General features: G+C 45.5%; 2 protein-coding genes and 1 long non-coding RNA gene across 5 annotated transcripts in view; 2 read left to right on the top strand and 1 right to left on the bottom strand.

The window, feature by feature from the left end:
• Positions 1-20,490, top strand: part of ADGRG2 (adhesion G protein-coupled receptor G2) — a 148,420-nt gene extending 127,930 nt beyond the window's left edge. For both annotated transcript variants that reach the window (XM_021080654.1, XM_013985969.2), the window contains 11 exons: positions 420-563; positions 1,427-1,549; positions 2,189-2,234; positions 2,351-2,454; positions 3,755-3,876; positions 5,158-5,426; positions 9,230-9,329; positions 9,906-10,189; positions 13,781-13,882; positions 14,879-15,031; positions 18,843-20,490. In XM_021080654.1, the coding sequence (XP_020936313.1) occupies positions 420-563; positions 1,427-1,549; positions 2,189-2,234; positions 2,351-2,454; positions 3,755-3,876; positions 5,158-5,426; positions 9,230-9,329; positions 9,906-10,189; positions 13,781-13,882; positions 14,879-15,031; positions 18,843-19,012 (1,617 nt within the window). In that variant the 3' untranslated portion in view covers positions 19,013-20,490. The remainder of the gene's footprint in view (positions 1-419; positions 564-1,426; positions 1,550-2,188; positions 2,235-2,350; positions 2,455-3,754; positions 3,877-5,157; positions 5,427-9,229; positions 9,330-9,905; positions 10,190-13,780; positions 13,883-14,878; positions 15,032-18,842) is intronic.
• On the bottom strand, positions 3,308-25,216 carry LOC106506916. The gene is made up of 3 exons (XR_001302568.2): positions 25,131-25,216; positions 10,546-10,802; positions 3,308-4,389 (listed from the first exon to the last, which is right to left on the bottom strand). It is a non-coding gene; the product is annotated as an uncharacterized LOC106506916 (long non-coding RNA).
• Positions 25,086-25,312, top strand: part of PHKA2 (phosphorylase kinase regulatory subunit alpha 2) — an 86,334-nt gene continuing 86,107 nt past the window's right edge. The window contains exon 1 of one of the 2 annotated variants that reach the window (XM_013985960.2): positions 25,086-25,278. The gene's annotated coding sequence lies outside the window, so the exon portion shown is untranslated. The remainder of the gene's footprint in view (positions 25,279-25,312) is intronic. The other variant, XM_013985959.2, reaches the window with a different exon arrangement.

Below are 25,312 nucleotides of genomic sequence, written 5' to 3'. Positions count from 1 at the left end.
TATCGTCTTTCCCTTTACAAGTTTGGTATATGTGGTTCTATGATGACTTTGCTCTAACAGGTCACCAAATCGGCGTGTCTGTCATTATGGTCTCCTGGGCTCTGCAGTTAGCCTGAACTTTCTTTTTTTCCCTTCAAGCTTTACTGCGATACAATTGGCACAATATCCTGCGCTTTCTGCCTGTTTCTGTGTATCCTTTATCCTCAGAATGTTTTCTTTTCTGCTCTGAGGTCGCATCTCCCTATTACACAGGCTCTGATTTTGAAGCAGTCAGGAAAACAAGAAGAATTGATTTTACATCAAGAACCACAAATAAATGTCCTTACAGGCTCCTCTGTCTTAAGTAGTTGTGGTGTTTCCCATCTCATCATGTTACTACTAGCCCCACATATTCTTATGATCTTTTACTTGGTTTTCAGGTTTCTCTGGAAACTCAGGCTCCTGAGAATAGTATAGGTGCTATTACTCTGCCTTCCTCACTGATGAGTAATTTACCCGCTAATGATGTGGCGCTAGCTTCCAGGGTGCAGTTCAACTTTTTTGAAACACCTGCCCTGTTTCAGGTAAGGGTGCCTCTAATTGCTTTTGCTTTAGTTTTTTTTTTTTGGGGGGGGGGAGGTTTAATCCTCCTATTCTTAAGCCTGCTAGAAGTCAAATTATTTTTTAATTTTTTTATCTTTTTAGGGCCGCCACCTGCGGCACATGGAGGTTCCCAGGCTAGGGGCAGAATCGGAGCTGCAGTCGCCAGCCTACACCACAGCCACAGCAACGCCAGATTTGAGCCACGTCTGCAACCTACACCACAGCTCACGGCAACGCCAGATCCTTCACCTACTGAGTGAAGCCAGGGATCGAACCCTCAACGTCATGGTTCCTAGTCGGATTTGTTTCTGCTGTGCCACGACGGGAACTCCTGTAGTTTATTTTTAAACAGGTCCTAGTGATGCTGGCGAGGATAAATAACTGACACAGAGCATTTATCAGTTGTGGCACCATCTCATAAGCACTTAGAAATGTTAACTCTAATCCTCTGGACAATCCCGTGAGGGAGAACCTATGAAGCTGTCATGCCCATTTTACAGATGAGGACATGGAGGCACAGAGAGGTTAAGTAACTGGAAGTTCTTTGCTCGAGAACGCACAGCTCACATGGCTCGATGTTGTGTTCCCTTTAAGATTCATGAGGGCCTGATTGTGTCAGCCTTCAAAATTTAACTCAATATTGAGAGCAGCGCGTCGTGCCACAAGCTCTGCTTCTGTGTGTGGTCCTTGGGAAAGTCTCTTGACTCCCTGCCCCCGAATTCCTGCCCTGGGTAGTACAATAACCAGTGTGGACTAAATAGTTCTTCGGGCGCCTTCTAGCGCTGATCGCGGCGGGTAATGTTTCGATGTCCTTTGCCGTCTTACTGACTCTTCGATGTGCTAGGACCCTGCCTTGGAGAACCTCTCTCTCATCAGCTATGTCATATCCTCGAGCATCGCGAACCTGACGGTTAAGAACTTGACAAGGAATGTGACGGTGACATTAAAGCACGTCGACCCGAGCCAGGTGGGAGGGGCCTGCTGGCCGGTTCCTTGACCAGAAACACCTCATGCAAGCTCTGCCCGTGAGACTCGGCCCAAGACGAAGCAGATCCAGCCGAACCTTAGACCCGGTTAGGGAAGCCCGTAGGCCTGGAACCACAGCACCCCGCCGCCGCTGGGTTTGCAGGTGCCCAGGCGCGGACCTCCTGACTCCCAAGAAGGAGCAGTGCGGAAAGCAAGCTCTTGGTGCCCGTCTTTAGTGCCCTTAGATCTGCGGCTGCGGGCCTGACGCTCACCTCCAAAGAGAAAGCGTCGTAGTTCAATTTACATTGAACATCACCTATGAGCTCGCTAGTCAAAGGATGGGTTACAGCCCTGCCGCAGCAGCAGCACCTGGGAGCTTGCTAGAAATGCAGACTCTCAGGCCCCAACCCCGACCCACTGCATCAGAATGTGCCTTTTAACACGGGCACGATTGCTGAGTTTTAAGTTCGGACCCATATGAGACGCTCTTGCTTCCAGAGGCCCGTCTAAAATGAGAACTCTTCTACAATCAAGAGTGAGATTGTGAAATTTTAAAAAATCATCATTTTTTTTTCTAATTGCTTTTCAGGTTTTTTTAGTTCAGTAAATTAATGATTTGTAATTTCTCTCTCTGCTACAGGATGACTTAAGAGTGAGATGTGTATTTTGGGACTTGGGCAGAAACGGTAGGTTCCAGCCATACCTTTTTCCAAGTCTTGAGTGGATAGGAGGAGGGGGTTCAGGGAAGAAGGAGCAGTGATTGGTGCGGTTGCTGATGGGACACGCTTTCCAATGCCAACAGGTGGCAGAGGAGGCTGGTCATCTGATGGCTGCTCCGTCAAAGCCCGGAGGCTGAATGAAACCACCTGTACCTGCAGCCACCTCACAAGCTTCGGCGTCCTACTGGTAATATCCCCACCCTACCTGGCCTTAGATTCTGGGTCTGAGGGGTAGCTGGGCATCATACTATGGTGTTTAGCCTGACAGATGACTTGGATAGGTCAGCAGATTTCATCATACTCTGACGAAGTTATAGACCAATGAAGTCACTCTTCTGGAGTTCCCGTCGTGGTGCAGCAGAAACAAATCTGACTAGGAACCATGAGGTTGCGGGTTCGATCCCTGGCCTCGCTCAGTGGGTGAAGGATCCGGCGTTGCTGTGAGCTGTGGTGTAGGTCACAGACGTGGCTCGGATCTGGCATTGCTGCGGCTGTGGTGTAGGCCAACAGCTGTACCCCCGATTTGACCCCTAGCCTGGGAACCTCCACATGCTTTGGGTGTGGCCCTAAAAAGACAACAAGAAAAGAAATTACTCTTCTCATAAGCAGATGTACTTGAAGGGAACTACTTGAACGTAGAAGTGTTATTTCTCATTTTATTTTTATGTTTTTCTTTTTTAAATAGCTATAAGAGGACTAGAGAATTCAGATTAAAATGGGTAATAAAAATTACTTAGTTTGCAATGCACTTTAAAATTTTTACAAGGAGTTCCCGTTGTGGCTCAGCGGAAATGAACCTGACTAGTATCCATGAGGCTGCCGGTTTAATCCCTAGCCTCACTCAGTGGGTCAAGGATCCAGCATTGCTGTAAGCTGTGGTATAGGTTGCAGACATGGCTTGGATCTGGCGTGGCTGTGGCTGTGGCTGTGGCTTATGCCAGCAGCTCTAGCTCCGATTCTACCCCTACCTGCCGCACCTGCAGTCCTAAAAAGCAAAAAAAAAAAAAAAAAAAATTTACAAAACGCTTTGACATAAATTGTCTTATTTAATTTCCCCAACAAGATAAGTAGAGTGGGGCATTTTTATTGTCATTTTAATGAAGTCAGAATTAAGACATTTGTTAGGTCCACAGTCATAGAACTAAGAAATATAAGAGCCAGAAGCCAGATTTAAGTCTTTGTGCTCCTCGCCCTGCGCTTTTCCAGTGTAGCATAATGCAGTCATTAAGCACATGGGCTTTGGAGCCACCCAGACCTGAATTTGAATCCTGACCCCTCTCTTTGTAGCTGTGTGACCCTGGGCGAATTACTTAACCTCTCTGTGCCTCAGTTTTATTTATCTTTACATGATGATAATAAATGTGCCTACCTTGTAGGCTTGTTGAACAGACTATGGGTGGGCACTTAGAACACCCAATAAATGTAAATTATGACCCTGTAATCTATTTTAAAAGATCTGGTCTTGAAAGCAATATTTTATTTTCCAGGACCTGTCTCGAACATCCTTGCCACCCGCTCAGATGATGGTTCTGACATTTATCACCTATATTGGTTGTGGGCTTTCATCAATTTTTCTGTCAGTTACTCTTGTAACCTACATAGCCTTTGAGTGAGTATCCACAGGTGGAAACTTGGCTTCTCGGTGTTCTCCTTGGCCGAGCTTATGCTGTCCACCCATCCACTGGGGCCACCCATTCTGTAAAACTTGATGGGCCTTTTGGGTTGACGTATGTCCTCCCACTAGTCTGTGCACTCCCTGCATAATTTTTGTACCCTAAAATTATGCCTAGGACCTAGGCGACATTCAGTGAGAAACGAAAGATAGATGGAGACCCCGAAACCTAAGAGTTCACCGTATGAAATAGACCATAGCTGCATGTACAGCATGAGAGCTGTGTTTAATATATTAAGTTTCCAGATTTATAGCGAGCAGACACAAAAGATTAAATACGTTAACGGGTGTCGGGATCACGAAGAATAAAGGGTGTCAAACCTCACTGAAAAATATAGATACTTAGTGAGCGTGGCTTTGTAGGTCAAAGCAAGAATGACATTCCAAACAACGGCATCGCCTTCTTGGTTCCTTTGGGCACTTTGGGGGGACAGGGAATTCCAATGAAATCTGTTGGAAAAGAAGGATATATAGGCACTTTTATTGCATTAACTAAATGAAACAATATGTAAGTTATGGGATTTCGAGTTTGGACACTGATCAGGAAATGTACAACTTCGCTTTGAGTGCCAAACTTAGGGTCCAGCTGTGACTACAGATCTTCTAGTGGACCTTTGGAAATAGGATTAATGAGACTCAATTACTATCAGGCCAGCCATTACTCAGAATGATTTCATCCGATCTAATTTCACACACATAAACATGCACATGTCATCAATTAGCTGTATTTTCCTATGCCTGTTTCCTTTAGCTATAGTTCGACCTCTTCTTTCCATGATCTCATTTTAACCACTAACGTAAGATAACAGGAGAATCTGGCTGTGTTTTGAAGATCGGGCTATAGGAGCCTGTTGTACGAGAAGCAGCAGCAGTGCTTCTGGAAGTGGTTTAGGGCAAAGGGGTGGGTGCTCAAGTAGATTCTACTGCAAACCATTGGAAAGGCTGGCTCAACAGTCACGTATGTCAAAGGTCCCACAGAAATGTAAACATGAATTTTCCACATGGTTATCACAGATGAGGATTCTGTTTAGATTTCTTTCCTGTGTTGTTACTGTTGGTTTCAGTGCTCCCCCCACCACATACACACGCACTCAAAGAGAGGAAAGTGATGCATATAGACGCTCAGCAAGGAATACAAATAAATTGTGTGGGACTCATATGCTCACAGGAGCACTGGCAGATTGTGATGCTAATTCTTGTCTTGGCCTTTCTGAGCAGAAAGATCCGGCGGGACTACCCTTCCAAAATCCTCATCCAGCTGTGCGCAGCCCTGCTCCTGCTGAACCTGGTGTTCCTCTTGGACTCGTGGATTGCTTTGTATGACATAAGAGGCCTTTGCATCTCAGTGGCCGTATTTCTGCATTATTTTCTCTTGGTCTCATTCACATGGATGGGCCTGGAAGCATTCCACATGTACCTGGCCCTCGTCAAAGTGTTCAACACTTACATCCGAAAATACATTCTTAAATTCTGCGTCGTCGGTTGGGGTAGGTATCGTTTTTGCTGGCACCTCGCTTGAGCTTCCTCTGCATTTCCTCCAGGGCTCTGATTGTTTCTCGAATAGAGACAACGAGGAAACAGGTCACACTTGGCAGGTTTCTAAAACAGCTTGAGTCTCCTTTTCCTGTTTCATGGCCCAAAGAGCCACCTTATCAAGCCTCTTTCTAGAACATCTATATATTTCCCCTGTGTTGGTGATGAATACAACACTCTTTGAGGTCAGGGCTATTGAGTCCTCTTTGTATCTCCAGCACCTCCAACTGGGGCTGGCACACAGAAGGTGCTCAGTCAACTGAAAATATTAGCTTGGTGACAATGAGGCCAAACTCTCAGTCCCTAAGCTCCCGGCTGTCCTCGCTCTGCTCCGTTCCTTGTAGGTATCTCAGGTGTACATGACACTGTGCTCATAAGGACAGAGTGAAAGGATGTACAGATAAAACCTAATGAAACTTTCTTGCCACACCAGCACTGTATGTCAGATCATGCCACCTGTTGGTGATGGGTTAAAAGTCCTAGATGCCCCCAGGATCTGGAAAGTTTCTTCATCAAACTCTGCACCAAATGTAGGAGCTTCCTGCACTTGACTTATCCTTGACTGAAAATAATTTAGCCTCTGCTTGAATACTTCTGTTATTGGGGAGCTCATTACCTTAATTAAAAAACAAAATCTCGAGTTCCTGTTGTGATGCAGCAGAAACGAATCCAACTAGGAACCATGAGGTTGAGGGTTCGATCCCTGGCCTCGCTCAGTGGGTTGAGGATCCGGCATTGCCGTGAGCTGTGGTATAGGTCACAGAAGCAGCTTGGATCCCACGTTGCTGTGGCTATAGTGTAGGCCGGTGGCTACAGCTCCGATTCAACCCCTAGCCTGGGAACCTCCATATGCCGCCAGTTCGGCCCTAAAAAGACATAAACAGAAATCTGACTGAGTACATTTTAAAGATCTTACTGGCTTTTTTCAATAATTCATGAATGAAGTTGGGCAGCGTCCAGTCTAGCAGATAGAAAGGAGCTCCGAGGAGCTGAACTACATGAAAGACTTTTTATAGGCAGAAGGAAACAGGAACAAAGTCGTTCTTGGCAAAAAAAAAAAAAAAAAAAAAGAGGGTTAGTTATCACAAAGTTTCTTCCTTTAGGGGATGGCAGTGCTGATAAGGCAATTTCTGATTGACTGGCTAAGATTCCATTTCTAGGAGAGCCGAAGCTGCGACGGAGTTCAGTCTCTCAGTTCAGTGACCTGTGGCTGCTTAAGCAACTCCATTTGGGGTCTGTTGTCTTGAAATACCTTACAAGGCAGCTAAGGTCCGTTTTCTAAAGCTCACCAGTTACGTTTTTCCACTAAGTTCACCTGGCTCTCTGGCGGGCATTTCCCCAGCAGTCTTGCTTTTGCTCTCTCAGGGAAAAAAATAATAAGCTGGCACCTCTTCTACCAAGAGTTTTTTAGAAAATCTACAAGTTATATATAACATTATGTCTAATGCCCTATTTCTCAGTGTAGTTTCACACAAGTAACCCCACAACAGACAAGCCAGTGACGTTAGCGAGGCAGGTGTTGCTCCTAGCTGGTGAAGAATGTGGCTCCAATGATGACATGATTTACCCTAATTCCCATGGCTCGAGAACAGCCGAGCCGGGCTTTCTAATTTTTTGACTTTTTTTGTTTTTTGTTTTTTTTTTTGCTTTTTAGGGCCGAACCCCCGGCCTTTGGAGGTTCCCAGGCTACGGGTTGAATCAGAGCTACAGCGGCCGGTCTGCACCACAGCCACAGCAACTTGGGATCCGAGCCGCGTCTGCGACCTACACCACAGCTCACGGCAACGCCAGATCCTTAACCCACTGAGCGAGGCCAGGGATCGAACCCACAACCTAAAGGTTCCTAGTCGGATTCCTTTCCGCTGCGCCACGATGGGAACTCCCTGGCTTTCTCATTTCTTAGGCATATCCCTTCCACTGTATTAGAGCCGCCATCCTTCCCAGACTCCCTCCTCTTCTTCAGGCTACATGTGCCTCCGTGTATAGTCCCTGCACAACGGGATTGCAGGCCCTTTACCTCCCTTGTCACCCTGTCATTTTATCTTTGTGAAGAGCAATAGAACAACCTTCCTAGAAAGATAAGTTGCTTATTCTCAGAAAAATCAGTCACCGCTGCTGATCTTGGGCATGGATTCTGTCTTCTCTGTAGAATCCCTAAAGGTCAGATTCCTTTGTCAGGGAGAAGCTCCACACCTGTAGTATTTTATTTTTAGGCAAGTGTGTCACTTAGGAAGTCTCCCTATGCCAATGTCCTCATAAGGTACAAATATAAAAGAGTGAAATATTACATTAGTTTGTACCAGGTACTGCGACCTCTCTATGAGAAGGAGTTGGTTTTTTGTTGTTGTTGTTTTTTTTTTTTTCATTTGTTTGTTGGTTGGTTTACCAGAGCCTTGAGGTTGGATGATGTCAGGCTGGCCAGCTTGGGTGCGAGGTGGTAGGGTGGAGGGGCGAGAGGCACTCCTTCCCAGCTCAAGGCCACTTTAAGTGGGGAGGCGCCTTCTCACTGGGCTTCTTAGCAGAAGTACCCGTGGACCCTTGAAAGAGCCATTGTAGTGGCAGGCAGCACCCCCAAATCAACCTGCTCAGGCCTCTCAGTCCAGGAGTGGGTTCCAAACAATCAGTTGAGGACTTTGGGGTTCACGATGAAAGATTTTCCAGAAGTTGCCAGTAACCCTAAGAGATTATTTAGTTTACATTTTGAAGTCCTTCACGTTGCCTGCCCCGTGACCCTTAAAATGTGTACAAGTTAAGGGTAACACTAGCTGCCGTAGGGGACAAACCTTGAAATGTCAGAAGATAATTTCGGAGTTCCCGTTGTGGCGCAGTGGTTAACGAATCCCACTAGGAACCATGAAGTTGCGGGTTCGATCCCTGCCCTTGCTCAGTGGGTTAAGGATCCGGCGTTGCCGTGAGCTGTGGTGTAGGTTGCAGACGCGGCTCGGATCCCGCGTTGCTGTGGCTCTGGTGTAGGCTGGTGGCTACAGCTCCGATTTGACCCCTAGCCTGGGGACCTCCATATGCCGCGGGAGCGGCCCAAGAAATGGCAAAAAGACAAAAAAAAAAAAAAGATAATTTCTCACTCATGTGCTGTCCAGTTAGCAGGAGTGGAGGGTTCTCCGGCCTTTTGATTATTCAGGATCCAAGCTGCTGGAGACTGTGCCTCAAGACAGGGCTTCCAAGGTTGCCCTGAACTGGGAAGGAAAGAGTAGAGCATCTCATAGGTTTGTTTTGGGTTTTTGTTTGTTTGTTTTGTTTTAGGGGTGCATCCGTGGCACATGGATGCTCCCAGGCTACGGGTTGAAATGGAGCTACCAGCTGCCGGCCTACCCCACAGCCACTGCAACCGGGGATCCGAGCCGCGTCTGTGACCTACACCACAGCCCACGGTAACGCCAGACCCCCGACCCACTGAGCGAGGCCAGGGATCCTCGTGCATCCTAGTGAGGGTTGTTCACCGCGGAGCCATGACGGGAACTCCCCACAGGAGGTTTTTATGGGCTAAGCCGAGAGATGGAGCAAATCGCTTCAGTCTTTGTCCCACGGGCCAAGACCTAGTCAAATGGCCACATACACCCAGCTGTATGAGAGGCTGGGAGATGTCCAGCCGTGTGCCAGGAAGGAAAAGAAACTGGCTTTGGTGACTAGCTCACCAGTCTCTGCTATCTCCGAAGAAAACAGGATGTGATCCCTGTTCTTTTTTAGCATCACCCTTGGTTTTTAGAACTCTGTGTGACCACTGTGTCCCGTCCTCCAGGGGTACCAGCCGTGGTCGTGACCATCGTCCTGATTATCTCTCCAGATAACTATGGGCTTGGATCCTATGGCAAATTCCCCAACGGGTCACCTGATGACTTGTGAGTACGAGGCCCCCCCATGGAAGGTCAAGTGAACTGGAAAACAGAATTCTCCAAGAGAATGGAGGATGCAATTAGCATAGCCACTCTGGCTCTCCTCCTAATAAAACCCAGTAACATTTACAGCAGACTTTGCAGTTATACATATAATGAGATGAGCTAGTTAGAAAAGCCCCCTACTACTTAACGATGGAAAAAATGAATCAGGAGGAAGTATTTTGAAAATACTTTTATAAGCCTCTGATAAACATGAAAGACCACCTACACTATATTAGTAAAGACTCTTGGAATAGGGTTCCTAGGATTTAAAGGGGATAAAATCTTTTAATGTTTTCAAAGACTATTTTTTAAATACTTTAACTCACCAAGTATCCTAAAAGAAAATCTCTGGAATTTTTTTTTTTCCCCCAGAGCTACAAATGACTGGAGATCCGAGGTTTTATTTTTTTATTATTTTTGTTTGTTTGTTTTTGTAGGGAAACGTTTCAGTAAAACAGTACAATTCATTGTTATTATTTTGACCTATATTTCAGCACCGTGATATGTTTTCCCTGTTTTTTTCCCCCCAAATTCCAGTTGCTGGATCAACAGCAATGCTGTCTTCTATATTACGGTTGTGGGATATTTCTGTGTGATATTTTTGCTGAACGTCAGCATGTTCATTGTGGTCCTGGTTCAGCTCTGTCGAATTAAAAAGAAGAAGCAACTGGGAGCCCAGCGAAAAACCAGTATTCAGGACCTCAGGAGCGTTGCCGGCATTACGTTTTTGCTGGGAATTACTTGGGGCTTTGCCTTCTTTGCCTGGGGACCAGTTAACGTCACCTTCATGTATCTCTTCGCCATCTTTAACACCTTGCAAGGTAAGCTCTACAGCACTCAGGATGCATGCAGCGACCCAGTTGGACTGAAAAATAGCGCTAGTAAGAGTATCCGCAAAATGGCTTATTTAGTAGCTTAAGATATATCTGTTGAAAAAACAGGTTTATCTTTGAGGAAGGAGGCTCTGAGACCCTTGGAAGAAAGGCTCCACCCACTAAATTCAAGAGGTGGTCCTTTTTCCTCCTTATCCATCACTCCCTCCTGGGAGGGAACATATGGAGGGGAACCTGCCGGGAACTCTTCCTGGGGAAGCCCATCACTCTTGCCTGACTTGGTTCCTTACCTTTGTTTCTCTTTAACGTTTTTGATCGAAGTGCTTATAGAAAAATGCACATACCGTAAGCGTCCCCGCGAGGTCTCACTTCACTACTCCGACCTCCAGGTCTGTGTTTGATTTGAAGACAGTGATAACTATGAAGGCCGTGGCCAGATGCAGGTGGCAGCAGCCTGGCCCGGTGGCTGATCCTGCACAGTTGCTCTGCTGGTACCCGCAGCTGGGAGGGCAGGCTCTGCGTGTGGTGATTTGACCTCTGAGCTTCTCATCTGTTACTGAAGCCCAGCTGTGGACATTTCCGGCTCCTCTTCCACTGTAACCTTTAGGAAAGCAAAGTACTAATTCTTATAGATCAGCGTTATAAAAGAGCTGTCGGCTATGTGTGATTAATTTTTAGTGGCCACATTTTGGCATTAATCGTCCAGCGGGGTAATAGGTTTACATCACAGTAACCACCATTCATTCCCTCGGTTTTTTTTTTTATTCATTTCCTTTTTCTCAGCTTGCTTTCATCTTTTCCTGGTGGCTTTTAGCTCCCATAGCATCCTCCTCTAGTTCTTTCAGACAGTCCTTCATGTTGCCGGTTCTCAAAGAAATCCCAACCTGAGATGGAATTCAAATGCCTGACTTGGCTAGCGGTTCTTATTTTATTTGGAGGAAGCCAGTTAATATGCTTGTTGCTTACATATAGGTGTTCATTTTTCTCCCCCTTTTTTACAGCTGTACTTGCGGCATATGGAAGTTCCCAGGCTAAGGGTCAAATTGGAGCTGGAGCTGCAGCTGCAGGCCTACACCACAGCCACAGCCACACTGAATCAGAGCTGCAGCTTGCAGCAATGCCGCATCCTTAACCCACTGAGCGAGGCCAGGGATCAAACCTGCATCCTCACAGAGACACCATCGGGTCCTTAACCCACCGAGCCACAATGGGAACTCCCAGTTGTACATTTTTACCTACAGTGTACAGTTCCTGAATTGGTATATCCAGGTGTTGTACTACTTAGTATTAGAAAAGTTTTATTTGCCCACGGTGGCATGCTAAATGAGATACTTTAAGACAAAAAATAGATGCCCAAATGACACTAATCAGAAACATGAAAGCAGAGTACCTACCCTCACATATTTACTATGGAAACTGAACCTGCCTCTTTCTTATTTCCCCCGGAATGACCTCTCATTAGAATATAAATGGACAGAAGGAAAATATTTTATTTCTAAAAGGGAACTAAAGCCTAGTTTACGAGACTTTGGAGTTGATTAAAGGAGAGCTATGTACAGATTCTGATGTGGGCCTTGGGGACCCCCCCTTTTTTTTTTTTTTGTCTTTTTGCCTTTTCTTGGGCCACTCCCATGGCATATGGAGGTTCCCAGGCTAGGGGTCGAATCGGAGCTGTAGCTGCCGGCCTACACCAGAGCCACAGCAACGAGGGATCCGAGCCGAGTCTGTGATCTACACCACAGCTCATGGCAACACCAGCTCCTTACCCCACTGAGCAAGGCCAGGGATCGAACCTGCAACCTCCTGGTTCCTAGTCGGATTTGTTAACCACTGAGCCACTATGGGAACTCCGTGGGGACCCTCATTTTGATCCCTCCTACATGCTCTTTTTTCCCTAATACAGCCAAGTGTAGCTGCCCAGGGTGGCAGGTGGTGTGCGGTATTCGAGAGAGCCGTCTTGAGAGCGGGCATGTGTACCTTATTAGAAGCAAACCTGGTTTTTTTGCTTGTTTTCTTTTTGGCTGTGCCTGTGGCATATGGAAGTTCCTGGGCCGGGGGCTGAACCCATAGCCACAACAGTGACCCTAGCTGCTGCAGTGACAAGGCCAGATCCTTAAGCTGCTATGCCACAAGAGAACTCCTAATATTCTTAAATAAGAGTTTGAAAGTAAATAGATTGGGGTTTGGGGAGAAGGAGAACTCAGAATTCATCCATTCATTCAGCTTATATTTATTTGCTTTAAAGGCCTTGGGGAGTGGTTGCAAGGGGGCTGGGTGGGGAGCCCTGAGCCTGAGGACCACTTCAGGTCTGTGGTGGCATTCTCTTTGTGGCCAGGACACGAGTGGAGGATTTCCGTAAGCAGGTTGGAGGGAAGCTGGAAGGCGGACAGGGACACCACTGCAGCGCCCCAGGCTTGGGAGGCAGAAGGCAGGGCCCAGGGACGGGACAGGGCTGTGGACTGGAGAGGTGGCGCAAAGGATGTGAGGCAAAGGAGCAGAGGGCATGTGACGGAACTTGGAAATCCGTTGCACATGCGGAGGGATGGGCAGGTAGCACCTGTCCACTGAGATGAACCACGCACACCGTGAGAGCTGTGAGTTTCAGCTTTATCTGGGGGACTACGGTCTGGGAGACCGCCTCCCAGCTCGGTAAGGGGGGGAGGTCAGCATATGTGTGATTTTGGCGGAAGGGTTACAAGCACACATCTTGGCAGAACGTTCCTGCTTATCACGAGGCACAGATATCGTAACAGTTTGGGTGCTTTTCTGCGTGCGGGATGACGCAAGAAACTGGGTTCATGAAATTTTCTCCCGAAAATACATAACCATCCGAAGGCTTGTTCTACCAGTTTGCCCATCACACGGAGCGCCTCGTTCCTAATCTCCATCCTGACCTCCTTGCAGGGAGTGTCGAAGCTCAGCACCTGCACCTGCTAATGACTCAGTCCTTGCCGAGCTGGATGGCCAGTGACGATCTTTAGTTGGCAGAGCCAGGTCTGAGCTGGCACACTGGGTGGGTGGCTTGCACTTCCAAAGATAGGAAAGGCCAAAGACAAGCTGTGAGAGGTCAAACAGTGAGTTTAACTTTGGAAATACAGAGTGACCATCCTTTTAAAAGTATTTTTTTTTAGGAGTTCCCGTCGTGGCACCACAGAACCGAATCCGACTAGGAACATGAGGTTGCGGGTTCGATCCCTGGCCTCGCTCAGTGGGTTCAGGATCCAGCATTGCCATGAGCTGTGGTGTCAGTCCCACACTTGGCTTGGATCCGGTGTTGCTGTGGCTGTGGTGTAGGCCGGCAGCTGTAGCTCTGATTCGACCCCTAGCCTGGGAACCTCCATATGCCAGGGGTGCAGCGCTAAAAATAAAAAAAAAAAAAGAGTCTTTTTTTTTAATCTTCAAGAGAGAGTCCCCCCTCGTAGCTTTCGAGAGCAAATTTTCCCTGGACTTTCAGCGTTGTTTTCAGTCTGCACAATTTCACTTGGCCTATAGTTGCCAAAGATTTTATCTTTTGTGCAAAGTAAGCTCATGCCATTCAGGTCTTAGTTTGGAATTCATTGTGTTTTGTGCCCCCCATAGGCTTTTTCATATTCATCTTCTACTGTGCAACAAAAGAGAATGTCAGAAAGCAGTGGAGGCGCTATCTGTGCTGTGGAAAGTTACGACTGGCTGAAAATTCCGGTAAAGATTTGCCTTTCTTTTTCTCCTTCTCTTAAATCTTGAGGAAAAGATTGTATAAGTTAAGATCAAAAGAAATGAACGCCAAAGGGTTGTCGGATCATGGAAATCAATGAAGGGAACCTGCTCAACATAAAATATCCATTGTGAACATTACGGGGAAAAAAAAAACCTTAGTGAATTAAAAAATACTTACTCATGTCTGAGAACTTAGTGAGCCATAGAATTAATAGCCTGGCTGTTTCATGAATGAAGCAACAGTGAAATTTTTAGAATTCATTTCCTTTTGAGCTCATGTTTTCCATTTGTCCAAAGTGATTTTTAATATTTTATCTTCATAACTTTTTAAGTCTTGACCCAGCCTTTTCTCCACAGGTCCTGGTTGTCAGTTACTTCATTTATTTGTTATTGGGCCAGACTATGTATATAAGCTTTAGCATGCCTTTGGTTATTTTGAAATTATTTTCATGTATGTCCTGCTGTGTTGCAGAGGAAATAGCTCACTTTTAATAAAATAAGAAAAAATGAAGTACTCTTTGAAAATTTAAATTCCTTTTGCATGAATATTACCCATGATAAACTTTGCAGTATTGCAAAGATCTGGTTGCCCAAGATCAGAAAATGGCAGGACCTAGAGTTCCATCATTTGCCTGGATTTAAGAGCCATTAGTCATCCCAGCAGGTGGAACAGTATTCTTGTGTAGACAATCCTCGACTTTGAAGTATTCCCTAATCCAGTGGCTATTTATAGACACAATCAAATTAGCTAGGCCTTTAATTCCAAGAGAATATAGATTACTTTTAACCAGGCAGGCATTTAAAGGACAAATGTATACAGTCTTAAATGAAAATACATCTTATCACACCAACTTGTGAAATGGGAGGCTCTCTGTAAGATATGAAAGTGAGAGATCAGTTGCTAGTTACACTGTGACCGGTCTCTTGCATCTGAATTTCAACATTCTGCCCTGTTTTTCCGTAACGCTTACTCTGCTGTAGATTGGAGTAAAACTGCTACTAATGGTTTAAAGAAGCAGACTGTGAACCAAGGCGTCTCCAGCTCTTCACATTCCTTACAGTCCAACAGTAACTCCACCCACTCCACCACACTGCTAGTGAATAATGATTGCTCAGGACTGGCAAGCGGGAACGGTATGTATGTCTCAAGATAGTATTTCTCAAGTTAGTGTTTGTTTTATTAACGCAGTTTTATCTTTTAATGGCATTTTTGCTAAGCAGAGTGAATATTTACATATATGACTAGTGGATCAAAATGTGGTTCCCTTTTAAAAGCAAAAATTCACTAATCCAAATTTATAAATTTATTTCGGAGCAAAAACAAAAATTTAAGACTTAGGTGTTTTTTTGGAGGGTACACACCTGCAGCATATGGAAGCTCCCAGGTCAGGGATTTAACCTGTGTCACAGCAATGACCAGAGCCACTGCCGTGACCATGCCAGATCCTTAGGTGATGCACCACAAGGGAAATCTCATAAGATTTAATTATTCACAATTAGAATTGATGATGATCTAAAAGTTTGGGTTCCCCCCCCCCCATGGCTGCACTCGAAGCATATGGAAGCTCCTGGGCCAAGGATCAAAACCAAACCACAGCTGTAACCTATGCTGCTGCTGCAGCAACACTGGATCCTTTAACCCACTGTGTCAGGTGGGGGATCAAACCTGCTCCTCCACAGCAATTCATGCCCCTTCTGTCAGATTCTTAACTCACTGCGCCACAGTGGGAACTCCTGACCTAAAAGTTTTAATGTTGCATATCCTGACTTAAGTGTTACCCAAGGACTTTAGTCCTGTGCTATTTCTGTGCAAGCAGTACCTAAAATAGTTGATAAGACTATGTCAGTTTTTAGCAGATCTACAATTATCCACATCTTCAACACTTTTAAACCTTCCTATTTTTTGCTTGTCATATTTTTTCACTCTTTTCCACAGTGTGGCTGCCTTGTGACAGTGCCCAAATCCCCATGAATACATCAAATACTGAAAGATGAATTGTGACCAGTATTGGTGACCATATATGTCTCCAGTATATGTATAGATTATTGTTGCTGTGCCTCCTTTATTTATTAATTCTGACATTTCTAGCTAAAACTTTTGTTTTCTTTCTTTCATAAGACTGGACTGTTCATTATTCATAAAAACTTATCTAAGGAGTTCCCGTTGTGGCTCAGTGGAAACAAACCCGACTAGTATCCATGAGGATGTGGTTTGATCCCTGGCTTTGCTCAGTGGGTTAAGGATCTGGCGTTGCCGTGAGCTGTGGTGTAAGCCGGCAGCTATAGCTCCAATTTGACCCCTAGCCTGGGAACCTCCATATGTTGCAGGTTTGGCCCTAAAAAGCAAACCAAACCATCTATTTCTATCTTCTTTGGCTTCTTAGTATATCATTTGCATTTTTATACAAACTTAAATTCTGCTGCTATACTTTCTCCTTCTCTGGAGAATTTGCCTTTATATATCACTTAAGAATATTAGTTATTTTTCGGTTTCCTATCTTGGCTCAGCAGTAACGAACCCAACTAGTATCTATGAGGACGTGGGTTTGATCCCTGGCCTTGCTCAGTGGGTTAATGACCTGGCATTGCCGTGAGCTGTGGTGTAGGTTGCAGATGCGACTCAGATCTGGCGTGGCTGTGGCTGTGGCTGTGGCTGGCAGCTGCAACTCCAGTTCTACCCATAGCCTAGGAACTTACCTATGCTGCTGTTGTGGCCCTAATAAGGCAAAAGAAAAAAAAAAAAGGATATTAGTTATTTTCATGACAAATTCAAATAAATTTGTGAGAAGGTTCATATACCTACCAAATAATTTTCCAGCCTTCCAAAGATGGGCGATCCTACTGGTTTGTTTTGACTTTTACAATACAGTAGGATGCCTCTAAATGAAGGTTTCTCAACCACAGCACAATTAACATGTGGGGCTAGAGAGCTCTTTGTTGTGGGGGCTGGCCTGTGCATTTGAGGATGTTTAGCGACATCAGTGGGCTTCACCCACCAAATACCCGTAGCACCCACCCACTCACCCACAGATGTGACGACTAAAAATATCTTCCAATAGCACATGTTCCCTGAGGGGTAAAATCACTCGTCCCCGCCTTTGTCGAGAACCAGTGCTAAGCTGAGAAACAGCTGCTATGCAGCCTTAGCTCTTTACTGTAGGTAGATACCAGGGGGAGAGCTGGGCTCTATGCCACATAGCTGTATCGGGAACGACTCAATGTAGGTAAACAGAGCAGAGGTAGTGCCAGTCAAGGTTACTAAGTGTGAGATACCAAGTTCAAAAAATCAGAGGTGTGAGCTAAGTCATCAAGAATCACAACACATCAGCAAAGCCTACTGGTTTGGGTAGAAGTGTTTGGGGCTCTTAAAGCCAGATTTTTCCGCATTCTAGGAAGAACTGAGAGACGAAGCCTCACTTGCCTGGCCTATCAACATGTTGGCATCCCTCAGGAATCAGATTGGATGGAAGCAGCACATTTTGCCCAGCTATCTGATATGGCTGATTTGACACTATTTTTGATGGCTGACAGGGACCATCTTAGGCCACTAAAATGGCCACATGTTTTAGTATCAAGTAACATGCACATCAGACAGACACCCCTGACTCCTCAGTCTGCACATCAAGATCTGAAACGGGAGTTCTCACTGTGTGCAGTGGGTTAAGAATCCGACTGCAGCGGCTTGGGTTGCTGCAGAGGTGGGTTCATTCCCTAGCCCTGCTCAGCGGCTTGAAGGATCCGGTGTTGCCGCAGCTGCAGCTCGGATTCGATCCTTGGCCTGGGAACTCCATATGCCCCAGGTGGGGCCATAAAATTAAAAAGAAAAAAAAAAAAAGATTTTGAGATAGACAAGGGAAAAAGAAGCTGGACATTTAATGGCTTGTTTATTATACCAGGTCAAATTGTTCCTGCACCAAAATGTCCTCAAACCAGAATGCCTCCCTGAGGACAGCAGCCCTATTTGAATATGTTGACTTTTTCACTGCTGAGCCTTGTTACCTGGAGCAGAGCACTTACTTTCTGAACCTTAGTTTCAGCATCTGTGAAATAGGGGTAATAACAGCACTCATCCCATAGGGTAATAAATGAGATGATACTTATCAAGGTCTCAGCACTGTTATTCTAATTAGGGCATGAACTAACAATCGGGCTTATTATTCAGCTTTCTTCCTTGTCTTCCAATGGTATAATGGTCAAAAAGACAGTGCCAGGTAGCTCAGCAGCTATGCTCACCCCACCCCCAACACACACACACACACACACACACACACACACACACACACACACACACACACACACAAATTCAGGGCCTGCTTGGGGTAGGGGAGGCCCAGCTGCTCCCTGGCCTGGATGCTGAGCTTGGATGTGGTGGCTTCTTCTTGGGAATCAGTCTTAGCCTCATTTAGTCAGAGAGGCTGGCTTAGTGTAGGAGAGATGATTTTTTTTTTTTCCCTGCCAAAACTGTTGTCATTTTGGGTTTCTCTGGTACAGAGTTTTATTTTATAGGAATCTTAGGGAACCAAGAACCTTGTACGGGATCTCTGTGAACCTTTGGAGGAGACTAGAATATTATCTTAGGTTATATTACACATATGTTACTATTTGAAGTCAATGTATGTTCAACCAGAGTTAGGAAATGGGTCTTTTAAAATCAAATATATTGCTTTGCTTCATATTTTGACCATTTCATTAAAAAAAGAAACTGCCATGGAGACCGGGTTTCTGAATCCTTTTCTAATTTGTATTGATGACTTTGATCTTAAGAAAGGAATGAGAAGTAAATAAAGTCTGGCAATACATCATAAATATTTTTTAAAAGACATGTTCTGTACGTGCATACTTAAGAATAAAGTGATGTTTAAGGGTGTTTTATTTTTAAAGCACTTTCTGTGGATATTTCATGACACTGACTTTGTTTTTCCTCATACACGGACTATTTCTACAGAGAAGAATGGTGTTTCTTTCAGTGTTCAGAATGGAGATGTGTGTCTTCATGATTTCACGGGAAAACAGCACATGTTTAATGAGAAAGAAGACTCCTGCAATGGTAAAAGCCGTATTGCTCTGAGAAGGACTTCAAAGCGGGGAAGCTTACACTTTATTGAGCAAATGTGATTTCTTTTCCTAAAATCAAAGCATGTTGCTTAACAGTGTGAAAATGTCCGATTTTACCTTTTACACAATGTGAGTTGTATGAAAATCAACTAATTTTATACTCGGCAACCTCTGGAGGAACATAAGCTAATTGAGGGCAATGGTTACTATGGGGAAGGAAACCAAGACATTATTCCAGGATTCTTAGACATTTGTAATTTGGTTTCTTATCCTTCATTTTAAAAGAAGCTTGGTTTTAGACAACACACTAAGAATAAGATTCATTTAAAAAAAAAAAAATCAAAGTAGTTCACTTCCAGCCCCATTCAGAGAGGCTAGGTTATCTTTGAAAACATCATATAAAGCCACTGTTGACTTCAGCCTGTTGGTGAGTTGCGTTGTGCATGCCTTTGTTGTAAATAAGCTAAGTTCTAGTGGCCCACATGTCAGAAATCTTACTTCTACATTTTTGGTATTTATTTTCTACTGTGTAAATTTCTTTCTTTGTAGAATCGTGGTTGTGTCATTGTGTCTAATGTGATAATTCAGAAAATGCTTGCTAGTTCCGTGAATCCTAAAACTCCTTTTGGAAGTTATAGGGGATGTGAAATATAGGAACTTCACTGAAATCAAGAAATAAGGACGCCAGCCAGACTGGCAAGACATAAGAAGTGCCACAATTAGCTCATATGGTGCCTTGGAGCGAGTTAAAACAAGTGGCCTTCATGGGCAGACACAGCCCCATGGGCTCTTGATTGGGCAAATAGGGCAGGGGGTGCATATTTTAGCCCCACTCACCCTCTTGGGTACACGTTTGTTCAGGGTACAACCTGTACAACCGTACACTTCATCCAATAGCAACAGCCATCTCCCGACCTCATCCCTCATCATCAGATTATGCAATCTGCATCAAGATGTTTGTTTAGCTTAATACCTTGGTCACAGAGAGGGGTGGAACTGTAATCTAGGCTATATGGCAGGAAAATTGCGACTGTGGAAGAGATACATACACTGCCGCTTTTCAAATCTCCAGAGCCTTTCAGAAAGGGGGAGTAGAGTAGGATTACTTTTTAAAAGAGATGTACATAAGGAAAAAAATCATGTTGCTGTTTTTTAAAAGGCAACTATATGGTACTTTGTTGATTGTTATGACTGGTACACTCTGGCCCAACCAGAGCTATAATTACCTTTTAAAATAATTGTCTTGACGAGCGTATAGTGACAAGGGGGAGCAGCTATTGGGAATAGTGAACTATCCTGCTGTGCTGTTGTCTCCATATGTATCAAACCCTGATTGCTCCTAGTCAGAGCCAGTCTAGTCTCTCTTGCTTCCCACCTGGAGCTGCTTGAGCAGTGAGAGCCTCAAGCATGTCCTCATTAGGAACATTTCAAAGCCCTTTCGTTAGGTCTTTGCCTAAGGTTCCCTTGCATATATTTCAAGTGAATGTTTTAGCCCAGACTAACCATATTACTATGTAATACACTTCTGTGAGTGCTGATTTGTCTTTGCAATAGTTCTTCTCTGATTTATTTAATTGTATTTATCTGTTAAAATTGACCAAAAATGTTAAAAATCGCCAAAATAAATGTGCAGTTAAGTCCTTGAAGTTTGAGAACTTTCACAAAAAGGAAACATCCGTGATCTCTTCCCCTGCCGGTGGAGCCTGGAGGTGGAGGCAGTGGAACCAACCCGCCGAAGAGGAACAGGCGCGGCGTCCTTGGGCAGGCAGCAAGCGTGGGCGACTGCGACGCCGGAGCAAGGGCTGCCTCCCGAGACTGGTTGCTGAGGTCTCCTTTTCCTTTTCCTCTTGCTCTTTCAAGATTTTCTCTTTCACACCCGTTGCCCTTGGCCCACACAAGCCCCCGATGTGGATCCCCTCCAAGTGTCTGCTCCCTTAATGTGGAACAGTAGGATTTCAAGAAGGTGAGGATCAGATGTGGGGGTTCTGGGGAGCTGATGAACATGTGGGAACCACAAGTGGGAACGCCGGCCTCAGTTCCACAAGAGGTCTCTGAGCAGTCTCTTTCCACAGTGCTCAGTTGCCTCAAAGATGGTGAGTACCAACTTGATGAGGAAAGCGGCGAGATATGCTAGATTTGGAGGGTGAGCTATCAGAAACCAAATCTCGGGAGTTCCCGTCGTGGCGCAGTGGTTAACGAATCCGACTAGGAACCATGAGGTTGTGGTTCGATCCCTGGTCTCACTCAGTGGGTTGAGGATCTGGCGTTGCTGTGGCTGTGGTGTAGGCCGGCAGCTGTAGCTCTGATTAGACCCCTAGCCTGGGAACCTCCATGTGCCGCGGGTGCGGCCCTAGAAAAGGCAAAAAGACAAAAAAAAAAGAAAGAAGCCAAATCTCCTGAAGCAGATTATGTAAACAAAGTGTACACAAAAGGATACACAATGTCTGATGTCCTTTAGGTCCCTCCCACCTTATTTTTCCTATTGTGTTTTGTGTCTGGGCTACAGTCCTTAAACCAAATTCTCTTGTCTATATTTTTGCTTCAGACAGATAAGGAGCAGGACAAAGAGAATGTTCCTGAGAAGCATTCTCCTTTGGGTTTATAATTGGTCCCACAATCTGAGACTCTATCGAAGGCAACAAAGGTGGTGGCAATATGAAGAGGCAAGGAGTACCGGAACAGTGGCCAGTATCTGAAGGAGTAGTTTCTCACAACATTCGAGAAGTTTCTCCCCCCCCCCCCCCCCCCGCCAAAGTACAATGCAATCATTAATCCCACAGATTAACTCTAACTTCAGTGAGCAGCGTCGTGATTGGCATCACTGGGGATACTGGCTTATGTCTAACGAGGTCACCTAGGAGGCAGGTTAGTTTGTTGAATGTCCTTTCAACAAAGAGCTCATTTACTGAACAAGCAAGTTATCAAATAGACTAGTGTGCCGTCACTTTGTCTCATAAGAGCATTTTAAGGCCAATTCACTTTGTCTGTACATCAGCTCCTTGCTGCTGTGGTTGGTGTCTGAAGGATGGACAGGAGAAAGGCCAGACTGAGTGGGAAGAATTCTTAGCAGTATATTCTTTTTTCTTTTCACCTCAGCTTAGCAGTATATTCTTTTTTCTTTTCACCTCAGCCTCTAGGCACAGCATCAAGAAGCTGGGGCAGACACACATTGAATACAGTCTTCCAGAATATGTTCTTTGAAATATATTTACAAATATATACCTCATCATGAAGAAATCTTAAGCTCCCTAATGTTTTTCTCTTTACCATTTAGTCTCAAAATAGCTGCAGGAAGCTGGAGCAGGGACACATTCAACGTAATTTAAAACATTGTGATTAAAAAATGATCTTCCAGTCAACTAAGTTTAAACTGTCATAGAAATAACTAAATTTGGCAAATAGGCTATTTTTAGCAAATAGATTCAGAACGAATCCTCTTTTCTGTGTCAAAGATGGTGTGCTTTTCTTTAGAGTCAAAGACTGAACCCTCCAGGAGAAACATGTGTTGGCTTCCACCCTGGATAATGACATGTGGCTCTCTGGGAACTTTCTTGGCAGAAGGCCTCTGTGGCAGGACAATGGGCAGACTCTCTGGTTGCGGTAGAGAAGTCATACAGGGTGCTACCCCAGGGTCCGGTTTTGAGTTTTCATCCTTATGAATGAAGATCATGAATCAGCTTCAGAATCAACAACATACCCCATCGCATTCCATAGCTGCTTCTTAAACACTTGAGAAATGACTTGGAGACAGGTTTCTCTTGGTACAAAACCAGAGAAAGGCTTCATGGATGTGGGGACAAAGATATGGAGGTTTTGCATCTTCGGGACATAGAGTACTAAGACAGGAGTCTGAGTATAGTCCAAAAAGAATGACTAAAATTTGCTTGGAAATTTAAAAGCTAAAAACTAGTAGCCTTCCTTCTCTGAAAAATACGGCTTATATGACAATGCACATTAAATCATAGCCCGAAGCCTAGAATGTGAGGCTGGCTATACACCAAAAGGGTAGTGTAGCAGAATTTGCTAAGAATGAGATCATGAAACTGAAAATGTTTCTATACTGGATGGAAATGTCAGGTAACAGGTAAAGGTCATCAGTTATTTTCCTCTGTGGCTGCAAAATGGACTCTTGAACTCAATGTAAACAAAGGCAGTAATGATAGGAAGCAACGATCCAGCTCTTAGATACAGAAGAACACACAATACAGAATACAGAAGAGTTCTGGAAGAGTACGCATTCATATTCCAAGAGATTTAATGGTGATAACCTAATGTCCAGTTTTATTTACCTCTAAACCATAGCAAATTCTGCATGGAGACACATCACATGGATTGCTGCAGTAAGAGCCAACAGGAAGAAAACAAAAAGTATGACAGATGATGGGTTTGGTGATTTAGTTGAGTGACTGCAGATTTATGTTACGGAATTTGTAAAATGAACTCGGTTAAGGACCATACATATATAGGGGACTCAACTGAACATGACTGATTTTCTTGCATTCGTGGGTTCATTCAACCAGTCATTCAATAGTAAGCTACAACTGCATGCTCAGTACTGTACTAGACACAGTAGGAGATACCAAGGACTGTTTCAATGAGTACCTAAAATCCAGTTAGAAAAAACGTGCCTCACATGAAAACAAGGATATGAAGCAATACATTGTTGTCTAGTGATTATGAAAACAGCTATGAGTTACGAAGCACATATATTAGCCAGGCATGGTGCTAAGTGTTTTATATTCATGCTCTTGATCACAGCTGTCCTAGTAGTAGGGGTTATTATTATCCCCATTGGTGATAACATTGAATTTCAATTCAAATAGCTAAAACATGCCAAAGCTCACACCACTTGTAAATGGCAGAACTGGAATTTGAACTCAATTTCTTTTTCTTTTTTTGTCTTTTTGCTATTTCTTGGGCCGCTCCCGCAGCATATGGAGGTTCCCAGGCTAGGGGTAGAATCAGAGCTGTAGCCACCGGCCTACGCCAGAGCCACAGCAACGCGGGATCCGAGCCGCGTCTGCAACCTATACCACAGCTCACGGCAACGCCGGATCGGTAACCCACTGAGCAAGGGCAGGGACCGAACCTGCAACCTCATGGTTCCTAGTCGGATTCGTTAACCACTGCGCCACGACGGGAACTCCTGAACTCAATTTCAATGACTCCAAGACCTATGTTCTTACTAGAGAAATTGTAATCGCAATTCAGAGAATGGGGAAGACTAATAGGAGGGCAGAGCTGAGCTAGCCCTTATTTATTTATTTATTTATTTGTCTTTTTGCTATTTCTTTGGGCCACTCCCGGGGCATATGGAGGTTCCCAGGCTAGGGGTCGAATCGGAGGTGTAGCCACTGGCCTATGCCAGAGCCACAGCAACGCAGGATCCGAGCCGCGTCTGCAACCTACACCACAGCTCACGGCAACGCCGGATCGTCAACCCACTGAGCAAGGGCAGGGACCAAACCCGCAACCTCATTGTTCCTAGTCGGATTCGTTAACCACTGCGCCACGAGGGGAACTCCTGAGCTAACCCTTAAAGCAAAGACAGAATTAAGACAAGAAGGAGGAGGAGGCCTCCTGGGTCGAGCATACTGTAAGTGCGTGGAAACTAGCAAAGGACTTGAGGAAAGGATCACATTAGCTGAGCTAGAATTAATATGGGGCCAGATTTGGGTGGAAAATAAATACTGGCCTGAAGATTGTAAAACTATGGGTAATTATTTGCCATGAAGAACTGTAATGCCAAGTTTCACGTTACAGGCCTGGGGACGGACGGCAGGCCAGGCCAGAGGAGCTTCACCCAGGTGACTAGGGGCAAGGCTGAAGGCGCGGGGTTGGGGGGGGCGGGTGCTGGAGGACCCTGACCTGCCCCTGTCGTTCTCTCTGCGGAGACGCGACCAGGGGCAGAACTCCGATTCTGGCCATCAGAGGGGCGACCAGGGAGCTGCGAGGGGCAGGCCATTGCCGGGCCTCCCCACCGCTGCTCGGGAAGGCAGTCTCACCCTCGCCCTAAGCCAGTCCTTTATCTTCCCATCGCCCAGCGTTAGGCCCCGAGGCGGGGCTAGAGGAGCTAGAGGGCGGGGCAAGGGGTGGGGTTGTGAGCTCATCTCGGGGAGGGGCGGGGCCGCTAGTGACCCGGCGTCGTCCAGGGCCGCTAGCGAAACAGTCCCCTTACCTTGCTCCTCAGGCCGGCTCCCCGGGTTCCGCTCCGCGTCGGGGGCGTTGCCGGGGGCGGGCCGGGGGGCGGGTCCGTGGCTTCCAGATGCCCGCGACCGAAAGGTCTGTTTCAACAGCCCGCGCTGAGGTCGGCAGCGGGCGGGGAGGTAAAGCGTTCAAAAGCAGACTGGTTCCCGCCCG

Source organism: Sus scrofa, chromosome X (assembly GCF_000003025.6).
Source record: "Sus scrofa isolate TJ Tabasco breed Duroc chromosome X, Sscrofa11.1, whole genome shotgun sequence".
Lineage (NCBI taxonomy): Eukaryota > Metazoa > Chordata > Mammalia > Artiodactyla > Suidae > Sus > Sus scrofa.
The sequence above is the reverse complement of the archived record's forward strand: the minus strand, read 5'-3'. Positions and strand labels throughout refer to the sequence as shown.